Below are 24,693 nucleotides of genomic sequence, written 5' to 3' on the forward strand. Positions count from 1 at the left end.
AGAGGGTGAGACCCGTCAGTGAGGTCCATGCAATCATGCCTTTCACCCCAGCCGGGGTCCAACTGCAGTGACGGACGCACATGCACAGGGTGACCTTGTCAGGAGCTGAGGGTTAAAGGCCAGCTGCTCAAGAGGTTTCGTCTTAACTAGCAACGATGAAGAGATATGTTGTTACCAAACTAAGGCCTCATCATAAAAACTTTAATCTTGTTTTTAAACAGGAAGATATGACTGACCTACAGTCTGTATAACCTGTTGCTGTCATTAAGGAAGCTGTCACATTTCATTTCCAAAAAGCTGCAAGCCAAAGGTCTTTAAATTTGTAAATTTCTATTTGTTAATTTTATTCATAAATGTAATATTTGTATACTTCACTCATCTGTCTTCTCAGGCAGAGGAATGTTTCTTTGTACCTTCAGCTGGCTTCTATCTAAAAAATGCCTACAGTGCGGACGCGGACATACTCTGGTCAGAAAAATCAGGTACACAAATCACATAAACAGGTACACACAGCTGCGCAAAGGGCAGCTACACATGCAAGTACTTAACTTGGCTGCTCTCAAATGTAAACTCTTTTCAAGTAACTTCTTTTTCTCTCAATAGAGAGCCTGGGAAATGCTTTTTAAGCAATTGTTAATAAATTATATGGTGTCTTGAACCTGAGATCATACATAAAACACTATGAAGACAAAGTTCCTGTCCTCCCAATGTGTCTTAACTGCTCTGGAATACATTAAGAGGCCTGATGGATTTGGAGATAGTTGTCCTGGTTTGCGTTGTTTTTCTAAAATCAAGTATCTGAGCCCTTTGCATTTCTGAGATACCAACACTTTTAAGCTTCAGGATCAGGAGTGGCATATGAGATGGTTACCTGTATTGTTCATATATTAAATGATCTTTTTCTTCTTTCAAATGTGTTCTTGTGCCCAACTCACCATACATTTTTCAGTCCCAGTGCAAAACTTAAAAAAAAAATAAATGGAACTGGAGTGTATTCCATTTATTTATACATACATACATAAATAATAATGTATATGTATATCTATCTGTATCTTAGATATATATAATGCGAGTCAAATGCCTATCATGTATTTAACATGTTGACTTTCCTGAAAAATGTACATATGTGTCTCAGTATGCTTTCTATATAGATTTCCTCGAACTTCGACTATGCTTTGGGAAACACTTGAATTCTTATATGCAGGATACTTTTAAAAATACGCACTTCTACATAGAAAAACCTCACTTTCTCTGAATTAAATCAGTTTTCTAGCTATGTTTACCAAGGGTCCCATATTGTTTGCAGTGCAGGAAGGATGATACAGATTTAGAAGGAGCAGAAGCAGGCCCTTGTGATATAACTGTCCTATCTGTAGGAGTATTTCAGACTCTATTCATCAAGGTACTTAAGCACATACCTAACCAGTGTATTCACATACATGCCTAAATTTAGCCAAGCACATAACCACTGGGTATGAAAAATCAGTTGTAGTAAAGGTCTTACTCAGTATCATCTGGGCACACCCATTTTTCACTGACTGTACTGGAAGCTTTGAAGCTGCAGGAAGTACTTTGTCAAATTTCTCCTTAGAGTTTCAAATTAAAGGTGTCTGCTTAGCCTTCAGCATTACCTTTAAATGGAAAAACATCTTTTCGCCTCCTACCCTCATGTTGTTTGCTGTTTCATGCCCTTCCCCCCCACCCCCCCCTTTTCGAGGGTGTATTTCTTCTTTTTTATAAAGAAATTCAGCTCATCCTCAGATGATTTGAGGATTGTACCTGCTGCCAAATGAAGTTATGTACTGCCTCAACTCTTTCCAAGACTTAGTCAAATGTTGTTAATAGGTTTTCAAACAGTAGTTTAACAGCAGCTATAACTTTTCCAGTTCAGCATTTGCTGAACCTTTATAAATTAAAGATTATGCTGCCCTTAAAAATTTTGAACAACTACAGCAGCTGTGTCAAATTTTGGAATTCTGTTTAAGGATGGAAATAGACTGGCAGATAGTTCGGCCTTATCAAAGAAAAATGGCATTAAGAATCATATTACCCTAATGACTGGAGTTTTTCAGCTTGCATGTATATGATGCAACACTACTGATTATTTTATGCACACTTTGGGAGTCTGTTAAACCTTATTCTGTATATATCAGTCCATTTGCTTCTGATCTTGTTCATTTGATTCTGATTGTGGGGTGGTTTTGTTTTTTTTTTTTTTATTAATTTGTGGTATTTCTATTTCTTTAGTATAATGCCTGGACTATAAATCCTACTTTTCTGTATATCCTTATCAGTTCCATTGTAAAAAATGAAGGCAGAATTGAATAATATACCATACAAAACCAAACGGCCTGATAAACTGCTGTCTGTGTAAAGATTCTTTCTCTTAACACAGAGTTTTATAAACACAGTGTGTTTATGAAAAACAGAATTAAAACTTCTGTGATTTCCAACGGGATCAGATGCAAGATGGTTACAAACAGAGCCTTAATTTTTTATGTTTTTTCATTTCTAAAATACTTAGTAGCATTTTTTGTCAAAATAGCTTGCTTTTAGGAGTTTGGGGGAGTATTCAATCTTTAGCCTGCTATTTTGAAAAATTACTTTGTAGTGATTTTCTGTTTATAACTTTGTGGAAAAGGGAAGCAGAAAAATTCCTTGTTGGTGACTTCCACTCTTTTTTGGTTTCATTAAATTCCTCACCTCTGCTTCCTGAGCCAGCAGAAATCCTTTTCTTATATTTGAGCACTAGTGTAAACGTACTGACCAGCACAAAGTAAAACTGTTGGAAAAGCTCCTTTGGGACCAGGCATGTGCTGGCAGAGTGATGAAGGAGCATGATCAAAAAGAAGGCTCTCTGCTGTCTAGATGAAGTGATTCAGTTAAGTTTTTTATATGTTATTCTTTAATGTCACCATCTCAGTCCATTGTGAGTGGTGGAATACAGAAAAGGATGAAAAGATCACAGTCTAGGAACACTGAGGAGTCTCGGCTGAGGATATAATCACCCAGCTGCCCTGAGCAAGAATGGTCAACGGGTACACAGCAGGCGGGCACCCAGGATGCATGAAAATATCACAGTCCTTAACAGACTTCTGTGTACAGGCAACAGCTACATTGATGCCTGCAGTGAGGGGTTTAAAGCCAAAATTTGTCTTTCATGGTAACCATTCAAATACAAAAGCACTGGAAAAGACTCACAACAGATAGTTAACGCGGTGCATGATATAAGGGGAATTTGATACACCTAACTCCTTAGTGGAGGATAATTATCTTTTTTCATATATCATATATCTTAGAGATGCCTCTTGTTGTTTTTGAAAGCCAAGCAAACAGGAGATTGATCTGTCTGCAGCCATAGGCAGTGATTTCTGGGGAGGAACTTGCAGAGTCTTTGGAGGCATTTGACCTGCCATGTCCAAGGCAACAAAGGGACTTTGAGAAGAGCCTCTGTGAAGATTTGGGAGTTTTGCTCAGTCATTTGTACAGTCTCCCTCCTGATAGCATATTCTTTCAGGTCTCAAAATTTTGTCATAACTATTGCGATATCAAAGTTATTTTTGCACAGCTTTTCTTGTAGGCATTTAGAAGAGTGAAGGGTTTAGTATTCCTCTTCCACCGACCACAATCAAAATGTTCCTGTGCTGCTTTAGGTCATACTGATGGGAGAGGGGAGACTATGATTAATGATTCCTCTCAATTGCCCACACTTGGGTGTCTGCTGCTGTCCTAGATGCCTGCGTTTTCCAAAATATCCTAATGGGTTGACAGACATGACACAGGGCCTGCAGGAAACCCATCCTTTTCTTGACTGGCTGCTGGAAATCAAGTGTGGTATCCTATGGCCTCTCAAATAGCATTTGTTCCGTATTGATGAGTAACTGAATCATGTGCATGTTTTCTGAAGAGAAGGTTTTGTGAGACTTAAAGCACTGAGTCTTACGGTTAGAAAATATTAATCCTACAGTAAATGAAACCATTATATATATATATACACATATATATGTATATGTATTTAATCATTCATGGTTTTTCTTTATTTTTTTTTAGACTAATGAACTGAGTGTATAAGAAAAGCTGTAAGTTTCTCACTATACTGAGCAAACCTGAGAGGTGGGAAAGAAATGTATGGTTTTGCATTATGGTGGAAATAAGCTGAGGGAAGCCTTACTGGCAGAGGCAAGTTTTGATCAGTTCACCTATTCTGCACCTCATAACTGATGGAAAGACACAGCATTTCAGTTATCCCTTTTTCCTTTAACACACTGATTTTTGGCACAAGTAAACAGCACACAGTAAAAGGACTAACATTTTATATCTGCCTAATAAATCTACAGGTAAAATGCTGGCAAAATAACTCACTGATGTGGTAAAAGCAAGCAAGAGATACTGTAAATTCAAAGTGAAATTCCTACCAATATGTACAGTTTTTCCCTGAAATACAAAAAATGCTTTCTGACTTTTTCACAGGGAGATTGAAGGTTAAAAAAAGAGGACTACTTGAAGATAACTGAGTGTTACAACTTCTGATTGACTGTATTTTGCTTTTGAAAAGAGGAAACTGTTAGATATGTGGCTTATCTTCAACTAGTTCATGGATGGCCTTGTTATTTTTAAATTTGTTTAGTAAAACCAGGGAGTTTAGAGTTGTCAAAAGCATGCACAAGTTACTTGCTCAAAGGTTCTTTATGCTCTAAGTAGATAAATAACTGAGAGTATTTTCTCATCAGGTAAACTGGACAAAAAATGCTAACTATGAAGAAACAGAAATGTACATGTATTTCTATCTAAAGACTTATTTTTTTTAAGTACTTAAATATGTAACAATGAATACAGTTAATCTTCAAAAAGCAGGCACAAGCTATAGCCTAAAATTGGGCACCTGAAATAATACATTTATATGGGGATTATATTATACAAATGAGAGATTTATATGAATTTGTAGATTTTGGATGTCAGTGTATGTTGGCGGGGATGTTTTGCAGTAAAAAACAATGGTTTTCTTTTACTGCTTTCTTATGTACGTGGGTAACCCTTGGGCTATGGTAACCTTGTAATGTCATGAAGGAATTATTGCAATCCAGATCATGAGTTTGACCAAGCTGCATCATTCCAGTCAGATGACTCAAAGTTACTGTGAATGTGTCTTAACAAATCACTTAATACATGTTTAAATCTGTCTTATATGGCAAAAATGAAAGAATTGGAAAGTATGATTAAATAAGCAAAATAACCGCAAAGTATTATTGAATTAGGCCTCAAATTACTGTAGTCTGCTATTATATGGTATTGTATTATATTATACACAAATTTGGGCTTATCCAAGTAGCTATGTGCTAGGAAGAATCATTCATAAATTATTCTTGTTACATGAGTCTCTTCATTTTCACACTTTATTTTCATCCTTGTCAAGCCCTTTCCTAACTGTGGTCAGTAAGGATCAAAGACACAGGTGTACTCAAGTTCCTAGGAATACCCATGTGCGCTTAATGAAGCTCAGAGTCTAACTCTGAACATTAACCAAAAGCCTCAGCTGTTTGTCATACATACACTAGGTGCTTTCAAAAATCCCAGCAGGCACTTGCCTGCATGTTTCTGACACCTGGATTTGCAGGGACGTATGACTCCTGCTATTTTTCTAAAGTGGAGACTTCAGTAATTTGACCAAGTTAATGATTTGTTCTTTAGATTTCTGTTTTCTGTAGTATCTTAGGTAATACCTGCTACTTTGAAAATTCACGGCCAATTAACTTCTTGATTGACCCCTGTTATCTTTTCAGCATAAACTTCTGCAGCATGCACTGTCCCCATTTATGACTGATGTGACGTATAACTTGCCTTCGACTTCTGTTTCACCTTTTTAAATCTGTTATTTATATTCCTATATGCAGATTCTCATAGTAACACAGGAATCTCATGAATAAGTATTTCAGCAGTGTCTGTTGCTTTAAAAAAAAAATAAAAGCACTTCTTTCATGTTTTTGTTTGGTTTTTAAGTACAGAAGAATGCAGTATTAGTGAAAGAAATAATCACAACACACTTCTATTTTCAATGCTGAATCATGGAAAAAAAAGTGTCAAAGCAGATACGTTGTGGATCTTCTACATCATTTGTAGGATTAGTGAATTTTTTGGGTGCAGATTTGAAGTGTCATTAAACAGCGCTACTTTACAGCATTATGTGCCACCTGCCTCCATGTGGCATAGAATTTATTCATGGACTTTTTGTGTTCTTGGGTGAAGCTCTGAGAAGATTAGTGAAGCATTATTTGCTCCAGTATATTGTCATTGCAGTAGTATGTAAGGGAGAAGAAACAAGAGCAGTTGAGTTAAACAACTATGAAATAAAGTTTATACTCAGTGTATGCTATTTGTTTGCAGTGGTACATTGTGAAAATTGCACCTCTAGGGTACACATTAAGAGGTATACACATCAACCCATGTTTCACATCTACAATCTATAGCCTACAGCTGCAGTATTTTAATTTCTTGTGTACTGTGCATGTTACAATCAGCCTTTAGTGTAAACCATTCATATATATTCAAAGTGGTTATCATGGAATATAAATGTTCTTAGTAGCTACTCAGTCATACCATTTATCAGTACTTAATAATCTGTCATCTGCGATACATGAAATATTTTGCTTTGTTAAAGTATTTTTCATTAAATAGCTGCATGAACAACAAGACTTCTAAAAGTTAAAAATACATCCTAGGTAAAATAAATACAAAACTGAAAAAATTACCTGTATCCTCAGAAAGCTTTGTTTAGCCATGTTTTGCATGTGACACACCAAATGCAAACATCTTTCCATTATTTCCTTGTCTTGATTTTCAGCTTATATATATTAATGGCAGTGCAGACTGTGACATTTCCCAAGTACTGAAAATTGTCCTTTTTAACATTATCATGTTTTGTTAAAATCTTACTAATATTAGGTTTTGATTACAGGAAGTTTGCACCGTGCATCCAGTGTTCCAGAGCGTGTCTATAACATGGGGATTACTGAAAATGATTTTGCACCAAGAACTCCCTATGGTTTCTCTTATTACCAGTCAAACCAGGTGAGGAAAACAAGGCAATGAATAGAAATAAATATAATAGTACATGCATAGTTTTTTTTTTACCACAAATAATATCATGCAGATGGTCTTTCAAGGTTTGTTTGCTTGTTTGTTAGCTTTTTTTAAGCCTGAAAATGAGTTTTTTACAACTGATATCTATTAATGTTTTCCCCCTTTCCAGTGATTTCTGAGCCCAGTGATTTAATTTAAGTCAGTCATACAGATGGGCTTGTTGCAGTCCTGGTGGTTTTGTGAGAATTGGCATGGGGGTAGAAAATGAAAAACCATATTAACACCCCACTAAGGCAAAGGCTGTGACAAGTCAGATGTTTATCCATCCCACCAAGCAGCAGGTCAGTCAGCACTTTGGTGGCTTGAAGCTGGGGCAATGATGCCGCTGTTGGAGGCCAAACAGTTGGAGGTTGCTAAAGGAAGTCCAGCGATCCTGCAGGGTAACTAATGACATGGACAGGAGCTTGGAATGTGGTGAAAGAGCTTAGGAATTAAGCATCCAAAACCATAGGAAAACAGATTGCTTTATTTTCACAAGGACTGGTAGAGTGTTCCTTATCATTTAAAATAATCCTGTTGTAAAATATTTTATCATTACAAGAACTTCAGCAGTATAGTCCTTGCAATACAATGGTGTTTCTAAACAGTTTAATCATAAATGCACTTGTTATTTTGACCAGCTTTTCTTGGGTTCATGGCCTCAATGCTAAGATTAATAATTGGCTTTCTGCAGGGTTTGTGACACAGCTCATAACTGGTATGAACCTTTTTAGGGAGCAATTATATGGCTTGGAAATCAGCACATAGCTCAGTAGCAATGCTGCTGCATGATCATTAGTAAACTGAAAGCAATTCAGCTTAAGAACATAAATATTTATTTAGTAAAAAACTTTATTATGGGGAAAATTCTTTCTTGATTTCAGGATTATTCAAGAATGGATTATTGGCATTAAAGCTTCTGGCCAGTTTATGAAGCAGCTCTGACTCTGTGTGGGAAAAGTTAGAGCCATTTCCTTCAGTATCCTTCTAGCCTCTGTTCTCACCTATCATCCAGTCCGTAATATGTGAAATAAAATCCTTTTTTCTAGAAGAGAGCAACAAGAGGAAAACTGGATGAGACATAGGAACCACAAGAAAATACTAGTTTCAGGGGGGTGGGGAGGGAGGGAACAGGGGGGAGAGAAGTGGGAAAGAGGGAGACTATTTTCCAGTGTAAAAGCCAGGATATGCAAGATATCCTTGCATAGCTTTTGTAGAATAAACAGACATATCCAATGATGCTTGCCTCAGCCTTCTAGTTTCAGTAACCTTTACTCATTTTGTGAGTTGAATATCACCCTCAGTAACTCCTCAACAGTTAAACTGAGGGATTTCAGCCTGACAACTATCAGTTAAGCACTGTCTCTTCAGTTAATAACTCGTGTAAACTTCTCAGTTTACTTTAAAAAATGCCTTTAAAATTACAAAACTTTAATACAACATGGAATATATGGGGCTTTGATTTATGTCTGGGTGCCACTGTGCTTACTGATTTAAACAAAAAAAAAAAGGGCCATGATGATTTGTTTTAATAGCAGACGTGGGTGTTAATAGCCAAGGAGTTTCAAATTGAAACTAAGATATTAATAAGCAGACTGTTCACTACTAGGCATAATTGACTTAAAGACCTATTTTGAGTTAATGACAGAAGCCTAGATGCTTAGACGTTGTCTGCTAATGTTTAGACTATACTACTTCCTGCTTTCGTTAGGCAGATACAAAAAAGTGTTGCAGAATCCCAATACACAATTTTGGTGACGTTCACTTTTTGTTTTCTGATACTGACAGCAGACCTTAGAATTTTCATGTTTACTTTTTTGGTTTGGTTTCTTTGCTATTAATCCTAATTCTGTGATCTTACTGTGACTCCTGTCGTGTTCTTTTATGAACCTTTGAACAGGTTGCCTCACCATCCTCTTACACAAATGGCTGTGGGACAAGATTTACTTACAAGACAATGGAAGAGAGAGCTCAAAGGCAGCCTCTGAAGAGGCTAGAGGTTTCACCGCAACAAAGTCCTGAAAGATTGGCATATGCGTCCAGCGATTTTCACTATGATGGAGGAATTTCAACTGGATTCTCCATGAGGCATGTAGATAACAGGAGAACCAACGGGACTGTCCCACCAAGATATGCTAGATCTGAGATTGTTGGTTACACTCTTCGTGATTCAGTGAGCAGAGGACGCTCTTTTAAGAGACATTCCCACATGGGGGCTGTTAATGATGCAGTCCTTGATGGTGTTTACCCCAGCCCCACTGTACCTCTGTACCATCAAGGAGGCAACAGTCGCAGTATGTCCAACCTTTTGGAGAAAGAGAACTACCTGACCTCGGGCAGTGCAATGGGACAAGTGAGATCACCAGTTGCTTCCCGTTTTGGATCTCAGAATAGGCAATCTTTAAGGTCCAACTGGTACCAAACTACTTTCAGAAGCACACAGACCAGGAGGGAAGCTTCCCAGCCAGCTTCAATAGCCAGTGTTGCTGCAGAAACAGATGGGAAGAGGATGCCATTGACAGCTGCTGTGGCAGCAGCTGGAAGAAATGGTTTCCTGCAGAGTGAACAAGTCACCATCAATGGCTCTCAGTTGGGGTAAGCACAATGCAGGATCTGCTTTGGTTTTGGGGTGTCACAGCTGAAAGGAATCTATTTGTTTAAAAAGAGAAACTGACAGCTTGTGGTTCAGCAGCCAACAACAGTGTATGAAATGTTGGTGCAGAGGATGCAGAAAGTAGATTTTCTTTTAAAAATCCACTTCAAGTGCAACAGGGGAAAGGGAGGAAAAAATATTAGTGTATGTGCATACTGCAGGGTCCATGCCTCCTACTCTGGTTTGCTGGTGTTTACCTTTTTGCCAAGAGTTAAACAATTTTACAAGGAGACACGGAGTATTCACTGAGTAATTTACAGCCTAAATCACAGTTGCACTAGTGTATTGGCAAATTTTGTGCTTGTAAGAGACCAGATGATTTCGGCACTAGTTCTCACAAGAATAGGTCAGAAACCCACCAGTGAAGCAGTTTTAGGCAGATTGACAATTTCCGGTTAAAAAATTCTTCATGGTTTCAAGGAAACTTTTTAGTTTTGATTAACTTCAGTTAAAACACAGGCAGAAATTTCTGTTAGCCCTGTAGTACCATCCTTCCCTAGAACAAATGTAAACTGCTCTGAATATCAGGACCCCAGAGCTGCTTATTACCATGAGATTCTACATGCTCTGAGGACAGTATCTGAATTTGAAGCCCATGTAGCTCCATGGCAGAAATTCCCAAAGCTGTTCCCAGATTTCAGGAAAATTGTTTAAAACTTTACAAAAATTTTTCTTCATATTTTTTTCATTTAATATTCTTTTTTTCTTTTTTTTCCCTCCAAAATTACCCTTTTCCCCCCTGAAATTCCCTTCCAGAGAAGTTTTCAGATTGTCTACGATCAATTTCAAAAGAGAAAATTTATCAGTGCTGAAATTCCCCTCAGGAGTGAATATTTTTTTAATTCTAGAATATTTCTGAATGTTCCCAAAGCTCTTCAGGTTCAATGGACAAAATAAACCACTTAGTAAGCAGTAGATAGTTGCTTGCGCTGTTTATTGTGATTTCCGTTGTTTTCATAATCCAAATAGGATCCCAAGGTTTCTTATGTAAGTAAATAATGGTGTCATTTGCAACAGTGTTATTAAGAAATCTTTCTTTTTCCGTATCTGTGTAGCTGTTAAGTTCATTTTTCTGAAGGCAACCTTTCTTCTTTTCCTAACTTTGCTACTGTGTGAGATGAGGCATCATCTGATATCGCTGCTATCAAAAGATCAGCTATTTTCTGTCATGAGCTGCAAGTTTTGTGTTATGACTAGATTTACTGATATATAGTCTTTTGCCCACATCTCATCTGAATTGAAACTTTAACCTCAAGGTGATAGAGGAGTTAAGATATCTGATACCTGTGATGTGACTCTTAAGTTTTCAGTCTTTACAGCAAATGAGTCCAGAAAAAATAGCTGAGAGCTCACAACAGCTGAAGATTTGGGAGTAGTAATGTTGAAAAAAGGTACCTGGGAGGACTTTGTTTCTCAATAAGAGAATTTACAGACAGGCATATATCCCACTGACTGAATAATCTACTTAACTTCAACCACATTCCTGAGTGCATTTCAGAGCCACAACCAGCAATTTTGATATATAATTCTGTGTTGGAGCAATTTTGGTTGTTTTGCAGGTGCAGACACTGGAGTCTGGTTGCCTGCGTGCACAAACATCAACCAAAGTGTTTTTCCTGCCTGCAGATGTAAACATCTATCTTCAGTCATTGTGCAAGTGACTTGCTTGAGACCATGCTGAGCTCAGGTGGAAGATTTGTGACCTAATGGAAATTTTTGACAACATAATAACTTAAGTGCCAGTTTTTAAGTTCAGCTTTTGCTGGAAATTACAGAGGAAAACAATTTGAAGTGCTGTGAAAGCCTCTAAAGTTCATATTACAGACGTTTACAGATTTCTTTTATCTCAGTACTTCTATTTAATTTAGTGGTACATATTTTGTTTAGATTTTCAAATGTCCTAGGTTCTGCTTTAGTTTCATAGCTAGGTTTTGGGGGAAGCAAGAGACTCTTTGTTCTACCTGAAGGTTAAAAAAATTAATTGTAAAATATAATAGCTTATGGTAGTGAAGAGGCTGGTAAAAAAAACCCATGTAAGATACAATTCTGAAGGAGAATTGCACCACTAGATAATTAAATGATGAGGAAGAATCTATAGCCAATTTAGGTGATTGAAAACAGTAGCTGTTTCACATGCTTATGTAATAATGTGTATGGTACCCACATACATCAATTACTGTTTTCAAACAACTGAAATACACATTTAATTTGTAATTCTCACCACTGGAAGGGCTGGATGTGGAAGTCCTGTTTTGGGTGTAGTACATTCTGGTTCATCCACATCTAGCTACTGCAGTTTAATATATAATTAAGTATTTTAAACATAAGAGACATCATTTTAGTTTGTGGTATACACTGCTTTCAAATCAGAGATATTTCACTGAAGTCCATCATTTCAGCACTAATACAATAATTTTTTTCTGACAAGACTTCTCAGTTTAAGAAGTTAGTAGAGACTTTAAAGTTTCTTGTTATTTCCCATTCTCTTTAATTTTAAGGTTGCATTATCTGAGATATTGCTCACTTATCTGTTGCTCCCTTAATAATGGAAAGAGGAGAAAAGATAAATCTTGGTTTCCTGAATAATTTGACTTTTCCAGAAAATTGTCTTTTTTCATGCAGATCACAATTTAGGTCCTTACAAGGCTAATTAAGAAGATGTAGAATAGTTGTTTAAGGTTAAAGAGAAGCAATGGACTACCTGTGTATAGTATTTGGAATATATATAAAAGTATTTTCAAACTTTCTGTAGGAAAATTAGCTCATGCTATCTAATCAAAGTAGAACAGGCAGAACACAGAGATGCTATCTCAGTATCTTCTGGTACAGTGAAGCAGTTAAAAGCATTATTATACCAAGGGCTTAGGAGAGATTCAACCTGAAGCTGTCTGGAAAAAAAAAAAAAGCTTACAGAATCTGGCCTCTAAATGTGCTGTCACACCATTATTAGACAACACAGTGTTTATATCCCAAATATGTTATAGTTTGGCAATTAAGGTGAAGTCAGAACTTGTCAGATCATTGTTCTGTTTAACCACTATTGCCTAAATGCCCATCTGTTTGTTATCATTACGCATGCTAGTCAGCTATATAGCTATCAAGATTGCCTGTAAATGTTTTGAGGGTAGGATGGAACAATTGCATCAGATTCTATTTTGACAGGAGTTACAGTGCTGCAACCACACCACTGAGAATCAAGGATTATATTATATCCTTTATTACTGTAAGATAAAACAGTAAATGTTGTTTTTATCTAACAAAAAACAATCATAGTATGACAGTGCAGAACGTTAGAGAAAGATTTTGACTGCTGCACATGAAGAAGCAGGAGCCATGAATGGCTAACTAACTCTTGTGAATGGTCTCAATACACACTCAGAAATTTGGGCTTTGGCTCTACATGTGCCAATGACTGCTGATGGACCTTTACTGCTCAGGGACGTCTTTGCATCCTGAGGCTGAGTTCCCACAAAGATTCTCCAGTGTCCCATGAGGGATCAGCTCATACAGCAATCTTGATCTTGGGAAGTGCATGGGGAGAGTCCTTCTTCGCTGCTAGTCGCTGAAATGATTAAAAATTTAATACATTAGGAATACCTGCCGCTCTGTAGAAGGCAACTGAATTTGGTCAAAGGGCTCCAAATTTATTTCAGTGACTAACAGGCAGGTAGGCATGCACACATGTGCACATATATAACATGGTCATAAACCCTTGTTGATTTGACAAACATGACCCAATCTTGAAAAATCTGTTTTTCTCTCCCATTTTAAAGAGAGTAAAAAGAAGAAACGTGATCTGGCTTTTTTCCATCACTCATTGTCCAAGATCTTTAAATAAGTTTCTGACCGGTACATCCAACTTCCAACTCAGAGTAACTTAGTAACTGCTTTGTTTTAAATCTGGGCTGAAGTAAACTCTGAAAATCAGAAATCTGTAAGCATTGCTGTACCAGAGCCCAGGGGACTAGAGATACTAACCATCATTCTGTCTAATTTCACTTTTATTTAACCACTCCATTGACTTCCTCAACCTACTGCCCCCTTCATTTCATCTTTATCTTGTACAAGCTTGCCTCGGCACCTATAGATGTAGTGTATCTGCTCAAAACACTAACTCAGAGGAGGGAGAAGACAAGAAATAACATGATTTATACCAGAGGGAAATACAAAAGCAGGTAGAAAGCTCAGGAGTATAGTTTCATTTGAAACAGGTGCAGTAGAATTGTTCTTCACTTCTTTGCTGTCTTTGCAGCCATACTAACTGTCTTTTGCCTTAGCAAAAACAAGCAGCAGATGTTGATTTACAGTGTAGCTGGCAGGAAGAAATCAAAAAATACCCATTTTTGTTCTCAGTATCAAACCATTTTGTAATTCATTTTTCTGAACATTGTTTATTATTAATCTTTTTGCTTAATTAAAAAAAATGGAAAAAAACCCTAAAAAATTCAGTTTAAGCCACTTTTTTTCCAACACACCTATTTTAACATGAACGGTAATTGTGTTAAAATTTCTAATTTTAGATGCACTTACTGACAGGATTGTCAAGTGCACCATTCTCATTCTGGTAGCTCTGAAGTAAGGAGTAATTGCCAATAACTACTTGTTACAATGCTGTTCACAGACTGCCTTCTCATCCCTGTTTCAACAAAAATTTTTTGGTTAAAAAAAGAATAGAATACTCATGGGTTTGGTCACTTCCCCTCCCCCCCCCTTTTTTTTTTGGTCTACATGGAGAGTATTTAAAACCAAAAGTGAATAAAAAGGCTGGGGAGCTTAACCGCCTGTTCCAGAGCTAATGCACCTGATTGTGCCACGAATTGTTTTATGTTCCATTTATTGGGAAAAAATGCATCTGCTGACCTTTCTCCCCAATTTGTTATATGGTTGTCTAATACAATCATCATTCTAACAAACATGCTGGAATTTTGAAGGGAAATAGCCATACGTATTTTCACTCCTACCACAGGCAATGTGCATACGTGATTTAAAGAGTGGTTTTATTTTGCCCCACCTGAAAAAAGGCTTTGCCCATCTATTTCAAACCAGAGCAACTCGTTAAGCTTGAAAAAAGCAGGTACTGAGCCCTGCATGTATGTAGTCTGGGAACTGAGAAACTGAGGATAGGCATGTAAACAAATATAAAAAAGCAGTCATCACACTACTGAGTAAACCAGGCATCTTCATGATGAGTAAAAGGCACTCTACTTTCTTATGGCCTTCACTGGATCTTAGTCCTTCATCCTCTGAAGTTTCCATTTTGGTTTTATAATTTGAAGAATGACTTGCTTTGTGCAGAACTTCTCATGGTTGCAACACTTCCATTTATGATTTTCTTTTCACCCACAATATTAGTATCTCTTAAAGCTTTTATAGTATTTTCTGCTACTCAAAGGGGAAAAAAAATCTAAGAAAAGCTGAAGTTAGAATCATAGCATCATAGAATAGTTAGGGTTGGAAAGGACCTTACAATCATCTAGTTCCAACCCCCTTGCCATGGCCAGGGACACCTCACACTAAACCATCCCACCCAAGGCTTTGTCCAGCCTGGCCTTGAACACCACCAGGGACAGAGCATTCACAACCTCCCTGGGCAACCCATTCCAGTGCCTCACCACCCTAACAGTAAAGAACTTCTTCCTTATATCCAATCTAAACTTCCCCTGTTTAAGTTTTAACCCATTACCCCTTGTCCTGTCACTACAGTCCCTAATGAAGAGCCTGCCCCAGCATCCCTATAGGCCCCCTTCAGGTACTGGAAGGCTGCTATGAGGTCTCCACACAGCCTTCTCTTCTCCAGGCTGAACAGCCCCAACTTCCTCAGCCTGTCTTCATACGGGAGGTGCTCCAGTCCCCTGATCCTCCTCATGGCCCTCCTCTGGACTTGTTCCAGCAGTTCCATGTCCTTTTGATGTTGAGGACACCAGAACTGCACACAATACTCCAGGTGAGGTCTCACAAGAGCAGAGTAGAGGGGCAGGATCACCTCCTTCGATCTGCTGGTCACGCTCCTTTTGATGCAGCCCAGGATATGGTTGGCTTTCTGGGCTGCAAGGGCACACTGCCGGCCCATGTTCATTTTTTCATCGACCAGCACCCCCAATTCCTTCTCCTCAGGGCTGCTCTGAATCTCTGCCCAACCTGTAGCTGTGCCTGGGATTGTTCCGACCCAGGTGTAGGACCTTGCACTTGTCATGGTTGAATTTCATGAGGTTGGCATCAGCCCACCTCACAAGCATGTCAAGGTTCCTCTGGATGGCATTCCTTCCCTCCAGCGTATCAACTGAACCACACAGCTTGGTGTCATCGGCAAACTTGCTGAGGGCGCACTCAATCCCACTGTCCATGTCAGCGACGAAGATGTTAAACAAGACCAGTGCCAACACCCATCCCTGAGACACACCACTCGTTACTGGTCTCCAGCCGGCCATTGAGCCATTGACCACAACTCTTTGTGTGCGGCCATCCAGCCAGTTCTTTATCCACCAAGTGGTCCATCTATCAAATTGATGTCTCTCCAATTTAGAGACAAGGATGTTGTGTGGACAGTGTCGAACACTTTGCACAAGTCCAGGTAGATGACACCAACTGCTCTGCTCCTGTCCATCAGTTCTGTTGCCCCATCATAGAACGCCACCAAATTGGTCAGGCAGGATTTCCCCTTAGTGAAGCCATGCTGGCTGTCACCAAGCACCTTGTTGTTTTTCATGTGCCTTAGCATGCCTTCCAGGAGAATCTGCCCCAAGATTTTGCCAGGCACAGAGGTGAGACTGACTGGTCTGTAATTCCCTGGGTCATCCATTTTCCCCTTCTTGAAAATGGGGGTTATATTTCCCTTTTTCCAGTCGTTGGGAACTTCACCTGACTGCCATGATTTTTCAAATACGATGGCCAGTGGCTTAGCAGCTTCATTCGCCAGCTCCTTCAGGACCCGCGGATGGATTCCATCAGGTCCCATGGACTTGTGTACGTTCAGGTTCTTAAGATGGTCTTGAACCAGATCCTCTCCTACAGTGGGCCTAGGGTCTTCATTCTCACAGTTCCTGCGTCTGCCTTCCAGGACTTGGGTGGTGTGGTCAGAGCATTTGGCAGTGAAGACTGAGGCAAAGAGCCATGAAGAACCTCAGCCTTCTCCAAATCCAGGGTACCCAGTTCTCCCGATAGCTTCCACAGGGGGCCTACATTGTCCCTAGTCTGTCTTTTATTCGCTATGTACCTATAGAATCCCTTCCTGTTATCCTTAACATCCCTAGCCAAGTTTAATTCTAAAGTTACTTGAAACTTTTGAAAATCCTGGCATTACAAGAAATTTCACAGGTTAAATGTGATTTTTCTGCAGTCTTGCTTCACTATATCTCCTCTGTCTATGCTTTCAAGGAGCCCAGAAGGGGAGATGACTCTGGAGCGTGCAGTGAGCATACTGAAGAGTGAAAATACACAGTCCACACCTAGGATTCTTGCTGCAGTTACTTTCATACAGCATGAATGCTTCCAGAAAGCAGATGCCAGAAGAAAAGTAAGTAATTATTTTTATGCTGGTTACAGTCAGGTAGAGAGCAAATATCTTTCTATACTGCATGGCTACTGTGTGCCAACATGAAAAAGAAGGACAGTCCAAGGAACCTGGTAGGATACTGATGTTGAATACTTTCCCTAAAATATGCTGTTGCTTTTTGCTGCAGACTCTTTAACATTTGTGGAATGGCAGTTGTTTATCCTAGCAAAAATTTGGTCTTCAGCTTTTTGTGATTGAAATGTAGGGTAAGAATTCACCCAAACCATCTGTAACTACAGATCTTTATTACCAGCTCTCAGAAAATAAAATTCTGGGAGTACAGTGCAAACTTATCCAAGGTTCAGGGTTTACTGGGACTGCACAACTGTATTAATACATTGTTTGGATTAACCAAATTTGTTAAGTCTTACAAGTTTTTTGAAGGGGTATATTAAAATTATTATCTTCTTCCTTTTTTTAAACATCATTTCAAACACTGTTACGGTTCTCTTGCTGAACAGTTCTGTACATTAATGTGTAAGGTGGTTGTTTATTTCAACCAGTTCAGTGCAGTCCAGTTCAGTGACAGCTGGACATCGCTCAGTCCTTTTAGCTTGCTTCGTGGTAGATCAAAGTCCGTTTTGTAAAAAACACTAGTACGATTAGCAATCAGTCTGAGGACAGAGCTTCAGAATCGAATGTTTGAAGGTGTTTATTTATTTATTTTATATATTTTTAATATATAATGTATATATATTATAAATATAAATATAATTTTATTTATTATATATTTATTTATTTAAATTAAAGCTTCCAAGAAAAACAAGTGGATAAGTAAAAGAGTTCAAATTGTTTTCCTGTCTATCCCACATATCCTAGCTGAGTTTTTCTGTTTGGTGCCCAGCAAACTTGTTCGCATTGGCATAGTATTTTTTCTCCTTTTTAGCCTTTCAGCCTGCATTTCTTTTCTTTGTCTCCTGATGCATTGTTCACAGTACTTGATAGTCCTTGGGTCTAGTGGCTTTTCTTTTTCTTGTGAACTTGTAGTCTTACAGTATTTTAGTCAATTTTGTCTACCAATGAAAATTTGGAATGACGGTTCAATAGCTTTTGTAAGTTCTCCTCTGCACATTAGGTCAAAATAGCACCACTTCTTTTACAAGAGCTATAAATCCCTTAAAATTACCAACAGAAAGGCTGCATAAATATTTTAAAAAACCAACCATCTATGGTATTGGTGTCAACAGGGCTTATCTACTGTAATAAAATAGGTCGATGTGCCTTCAGCATGCTCTATGCTCCACTTACCTCAAGATATATATTTCTGTATTTCATTCTGCTAGCATCTAGATGATAGCTGAATGAATGCAGGGGGAATCAGGTCAGCAGTACAGTAGCAAGAAACTTTGCCTTTTGTACAAGTGTATCAGAGGAAAGGTAGACAGGCAGTGTGGCTTGCCAGGGCATGAAGGGCAAAAGGCTTTGTTCCATTTCATTTCTTCGTGTTGCCAACACCTGTCAGCTGTATTGAATTCTTTTTATCATTAAACTCTGGACTACTCAAAACAGTTATATTAGATTCCTAAGTCTTTCACATGCTGTTGATACTACACAGGGATGATTTTGTCCACAAAACCATATGGCATTTTGAGATGGTAGAAGAAACCATCCTCATTTGTACATGAATGTAATGTATTTTCCATAGTAAACTCAGTCCTAAATGAGCCAAGGCTTGCTTATGCCACATCACAGCTCATATGGATTCATCATTTGCCACAACATGTAGAACTTGGAAACTATTTGTTTCCGCACAGCTGCTGAAAATAACACCTTCTTAATTCTTTATGCATTTCGGGCCAAAACCACATTTTCTAGAGAATTAGTCACTGAAGAGTAGTCTTTGTTAAATGTAGGTGGTTCAGTAGCTGGCTAGTTTACAATATTTAATCGTCTACATTTTGAAGTTTACTAGTTTACTATTTTTTTCTCAGTATGATACAGATAAGCATTATGTACAATTACTATATATTTAATACACTTTCAATAAATGTACTGAAGTTTACAGAGTTAAAATGCTGTCTTTCAGGCTAGCTGCTGAGAGAAAAAGAACTCAAACCAAACTGGGCACATCAGGAACATTTCACATCCAGAAATCTCAAAGCAGTTTATAAATGTTCCAGAGTTAAATCTCAAATATCTGTTTCACCAACATGGAAGTTAAAATACAGAGCAATTAAATGCCTTGTCAGAGAGTACAAATCTTCAGCAAAGCTGGAAGAGATTTAGTTTCATTCTCTTACATTAATTATAAAATATGATGCCTCCCTTAGTTGTGGATTTTAACTATGGCACATGTGAAAGCCCAGAAGCTAGCAGTTGTGTACAAATGATTAATGATCTGTGCTTCTAGTCTTTCAAAAAGGAGCAAATGAAGAAAAGTACCTATGACTATTTAAAGGTTTGTTGGGGGGAAGGTAGAGTTTGTAATTGACAGTATCTAACTATTCTCTTCTGTGTTTTGTTCTCCTTGCAGGTTTTCTCACTTGGTGGTATCCCAAAACTTTTACACCTTCTTGATGTTCAGAATGAGGACATTCAGCGGGCAGCATGTGGTGCATTGAGAAACTTGGTGTTTGAGGACAATGACAACAAATTGGAAGTGTCAGAGCAGAAAGGGATCCCACTCTTGCTGCACCTACTCCGAAACACCAGGGATGTAGAGACTAAAAAGCAAATAACAGGTAATGTTTTCTGTGCAGTCAAGTGACCAAATACGAGAACATTGTCACCTATTCTAAGCTTTTCTCTTAGGGTGAAATTTCAAGGTCCTTATTCAGGACCAGTTTTTAAGACAGTAAGAAGAGACTAGGAACTGCAGCTTCCCCTCTTAAAGGTTCTTCAGAAATTACATCAGTCTGTCTCTTTGCAGGAAGCTCAAAGTCCTAGATATTCCATAAAAGAAAGTGAGGCCCAAATAGCAAGTTCTGTAAAAACTTTTTAGTGAGCAGTGATTGGAGCAGCCTCAATAATGGGACCATAATTAATGCTGCTTCTCAGGCAGCAGCTCAGCCCTCACTTTTTGACACTATGCTGCCAGGGCATACTGGGGGCTCCTTGACAAAGACACTCCCCCAGAACTGTCAGGTGCTGTGGATAGAATGTGGTTGCCCTACTCCCCACAAACTCTACTGACCCAAATTTTTACTCTGAGCTCCTTCCTGCCTAGCTATTTGCACCTGAGCCTGTCTTCTCATATTAGTGACAAGCAGAAAACTTGGTATGCTTTCTCTCTGCACTCAGGGGAGAGGATTTCTGCAGGACATCCACTTGACTGTAAAGATCAAAATAGCACCGTCAGTGGACTGACATGCATTCTGGATTCAGTTTTCACAGGGCTAACATTCTCATGCTTTTATTTCCCATGCCCTAACAGGGGAAGAACTGTTAAAAATTAGTAGAGCCCATTGCAATTTTAGAGGAGCCCTTTGGATCAGAAACACCATATTGCACCTCTTGTTTACATCAGTGTAGCAGAAGGAATGGTGAGAGGAAATATCCACCACTACTGACAAAGTGATGTGTGACTACTGCCTGGTTAGCTTTGCAGCAGCCGGTGAAGAAATGCTCACCACTTCATCCCTGCACCCCTGCTTGACCATGACGTGTCTTTAGGAATTCAGCTGCTTGTGACCCACATACATTCTAATTAGCATGCACAGGAAGAGCAGACTTATAAATGGAAGAAAACACTGTGAATAAATTAATGGGGATTTATTTCAAGTGATCTTTAAAGGTACCAGAAACATGAGCTATTAAGATAACTGTGTTTGAAAAGATACAGAAGGTGTCAAGCAGCCCTGCCTGGAAGCAAAGGCATGTTGAGACCTTCTGTAATTCTGCATTCTTTCAAGTATTTGAAATGCTGTGCTCCCTAAGCTGGAGAACAAAGCTTTGTATTGTTGGCTCTTTTGGCTCAGTTGAACTGCTTTGCAACATTAAAATGTTTTAAAGCTTTTCAGATTCATCAGATGCAAAATTGGGTCACTTAGTAACTTATTCAATAGTGTGTTGTCTCTGTGCTGCTACACGCCAGTGAGGGAGGCAGTGAAATTGGTGGTACAGGGGCCAGAAAGCTAATGCCATTGTCTTGATAGCAATTTCTTTATTTCTGACAAAAGCTTTGACTGTTTGTCAAGAATAACTCATATGGATATTGTGAATATTACTGTCTTCCCCTTCACCAGTGTGAAAAAGGATGAAGGACCGCCTTCTTTCTACAATTACTGCTGTCATTGAACATGCAGATTTACTTGTGAAACAGGCAAGACACTAACAAAATATTTAAGCAATATTGAGCAGAATGTTGCAGTTTGCACAGAGCAAAATATTTTTATATACTTTCATGCTTATCAATTGGAAAGGAGGGCCTTAAAATTACACCAAGGGAAAAGTATTTCTTGCTTTGTTCAAGACCAAATGTGCAGTGAGGAGGAAGAACACTTGATGGTGGGTCAGGAGGGTCCCTTGGTGAATATGGCACCAGGACATACTTTTGTTGACTCTTGAGCAATTCTTCGAGCTCCCTAGCAAGTTGCAGGTAGCCTAGAAGGCAAAGGGCAGCCTGAATGAATGAATTTCAAGAGAATATTAACTTTCCTTCCAGCCTCTTTCTTTCCCAGGCCCCTTGCCAGCCTTCAAAGGCAGACAAGGAGTAAGCTGCAGACAGGAGGTAGACGGTCACTGTTAAGTGTATCGTTACTAAGTTCAGTGCTTCCAGATGATCTTGGCATGTACGGTGGTATCTAGGGAACACTGGAATTACTACACAGTCATTTGTACCAATTTACTGTGTAGCCCAAGACAGGCTGCAACACAAAGCTTTTCCAAGCACATGGCAAACCTCTGAGTATCTTTCTATGAAAATGGATAATCCCTGCTGGGCAGCAGTTTTCCTACAAGCTCACCTACAAGTTTTGTTTCTCCTCTTTCATTGCCTTTGCTTCCTACAGGACTACTGAAATACCACAGCTATGCATGCAGTCGCACTGCAGTGTTGTAACAGTTCCAAGAAAAGGTTAATGCAGAAACTTTGTGCTTCCACCTGGTCACCTTGAAAAGCCCATCTGACTTTCAACATCATACTTATTGCTTGCCTGCTTTGAATGTAAATTAGAGACTTACAAATGTGTAATATGATAATTAGCTGGACATCTTCCCCCATAAGAGATTAGAATAGTCGTGATACCTGATAATACCACACTGAACTCTGATGAAAGACTCCTGGCCAAGGATTGAAAGCATGTGATACTCCTTAAAAAGATGTCTAAGCTCAGCAGAGGAAAGTTCTTTGTACTGGTATGTAGGAAGCATGGTACCAAAGTACTTCACCTGACCAAAATACACAAAGACAAGGAAGCGGTGGGGAGAAGGAGGTTAAAACTCTGAGACAGTTTTCTCATACTGTACTTCATTACCTGTCAGAAATCTGATCTAATACTTTTTCGTATAAGTACATCTCAGCCTTAGAAGTTTAAGGCTTATTAGTACCAGTAGTGTTGATCCAAACACTTGCCTAATATTAAGCCATATCATATTGTATATTCTCAAAGAATAATTTGATGGCCTGTATTTTCTTCAAGACCTAGGATGAGGAATACAGTCTAAGCATAGTCATACAGTGCTTTGTATCATCCTATGAAAAGACTGAAAGCAATAAAAGTATATGGAGATAACAAGTGCCATGTCCTGCCTCACAGTCTGTGCACCCTAGGAGAGCACACAATAAGCACAAAACCAGTACCCCCACCAAAATGGCTTTGTGCATATGATGATGGTTTGAAAGCTGCCATGGACCAGTTTACCTAATGGTTCTGTGCAGAAATAGCTGCCCAGTTTCTCTCTGCCATTTACATGCTCATCTCACCTCTTCTTAGTGAGGATGAGATCTCAAGATCACATTGGCTGAATTTGCTAGCTTCATAAAATCATTAATACAAGTAAAGTCAAGGAACCACGGGCTGTGTTCTTTGTTTGACATAGAAACAAGCTTCTTGCAAATCCCTTAGGAAAGGAATGAGTTTACTGCCAAACAGCAGGAAAGGATGTCACTTGGAGACAATGCAGGAGCCAAGACAGGAATGGCATCCTGTAGTATTTGGAGAGTATACTGAGGAATGGAAAGTAAAATGGCTACAGCAAAAAAACCCAAAAAACACCCCAACCAAAACCAAAAAATACTAGCTTTTGAAGATGAGCCAGATGAGCCTCCAGGGGGTAACCTCTTGATCTTGTTATCATGCAGCATAAATCTAAGAAATGAAAGAAATTTTTTCCTGCAGGGAAGATTACAGCACAACCTGAAGTGTCATCAAAAGGAATATACATTTGAAAGGAGACCACACCCATCTTCCCAAATAACGATCTAAGGGAAAACTACACCCCTATGAATACATTATAGCATAGCTGCAAGGAAAGAGCCAGCTCCTAAAGACATTTTCTAATGTGAACAAATTCATCCACACCCAGAATGCTCTGGAGAGAATCCTTCTGAGCCTAGTGAGGCATTGCCTGTGGGTAAAGGAAGGATTTTTGGTGTAAAATTTGCAGTGTGAGTTTCTGACAGTTCTATTCTAGATACCTGTTGATAATTCAAAATGCACTTGTTCCTGTAACATTCTGTCCTTGTGCCCTTGCTTTTGCACCATTCTGCCTTAACCTGCTTCGCTTAGCAGTGCCCTTTGGACTGCATGTGTTATTTCCTGTAAGCCTTATTTATCCTTCAGGAAAATGCATACTTCCTTTTATCCCCTGATTTAGAGGTTGAAGAGCCAATCCCAGAAGAAGGAATGGGTAGCTTCTGGCTGGCTTTTGTCTTGATTTTGCTATTGCTTACAATAGCTGAAATTAAACTCAAAGTGTAAGGAGATACAAAAGAAACATTTTTTTGTTGTGAGCTGATGAAAGGAACGTTCACTGATACTCTGCCAGTGTTCAGAGGAGGATAATTGTGAAACTTAGAGCAGCAAGTTGGGGAAAACAATGAATGCCTTTGTAGTGAAAAGCAGAAATACGTGTCTTTTTCCAGGGGAAGAGTACTTTAAAAGGAATTTTCACCTGTTGGAATAGAACATAAGCAGAGTTAATCAGTTGTTTTCGTGTTTGGAGATTGTGAGTAGGCAAGGTGTGTAGTGTTACTTACTGATTTGTTTTGTGACAAATGTCTGGACAACAATGACCAACCACTGTTTCAAAATCTTTCCCCCCTATAAGGAATTTTGCTACCAAGTGTTAGAGAAAGTTCTCATCTCCTGTCTCCCAGCAGTTTTCCAAAGACCTATAAACTCATGCTTTGTACCTCCCATCTATCCCTTTTGCATGCGAGTATCTCTCGCATTTCTCCCTCTCATTGGTCTTTACTTGGCACTTAGAAGTG

The 24,693-nt window shown here is 38.8% G+C and overlaps 1 protein-coding gene across 1 annotated transcript in view; it reads left to right on the plus strand.

Moving 5' to 3' along the window:
- The window catches only part of PKP2 (plakophilin 2), a 43,820-nt gene that overhangs the window by 940 nt on the left and 18,187 nt on the right, over positions 1-24,693 (plus strand). Inside the window, exons 2-5 of the mRNA XM_065681566.1 lie at positions 6,953-7,065; positions 9,017-9,711; positions 17,144-17,282; positions 19,795-20,002. Of these exons, the coding sequence (XP_065537638.1) occupies positions 6,953-7,065; positions 9,017-9,711; positions 17,144-17,282; positions 19,795-20,002 (1,155 nt within the window). The remainder of the gene's footprint in view (positions 1-6,952; positions 7,066-9,016; positions 9,712-17,143; positions 17,283-19,794; positions 20,003-24,693) is intronic.

This window comes from Lathamus discolor, chromosome 1, assembly GCF_037157495.1.
Source record: "Lathamus discolor isolate bLatDis1 chromosome 1, bLatDis1.hap1, whole genome shotgun sequence".
Taxonomy (NCBI): Eukaryota; Metazoa; Chordata; class Aves; order Psittaciformes; family Psittacidae; genus Lathamus; species Lathamus discolor.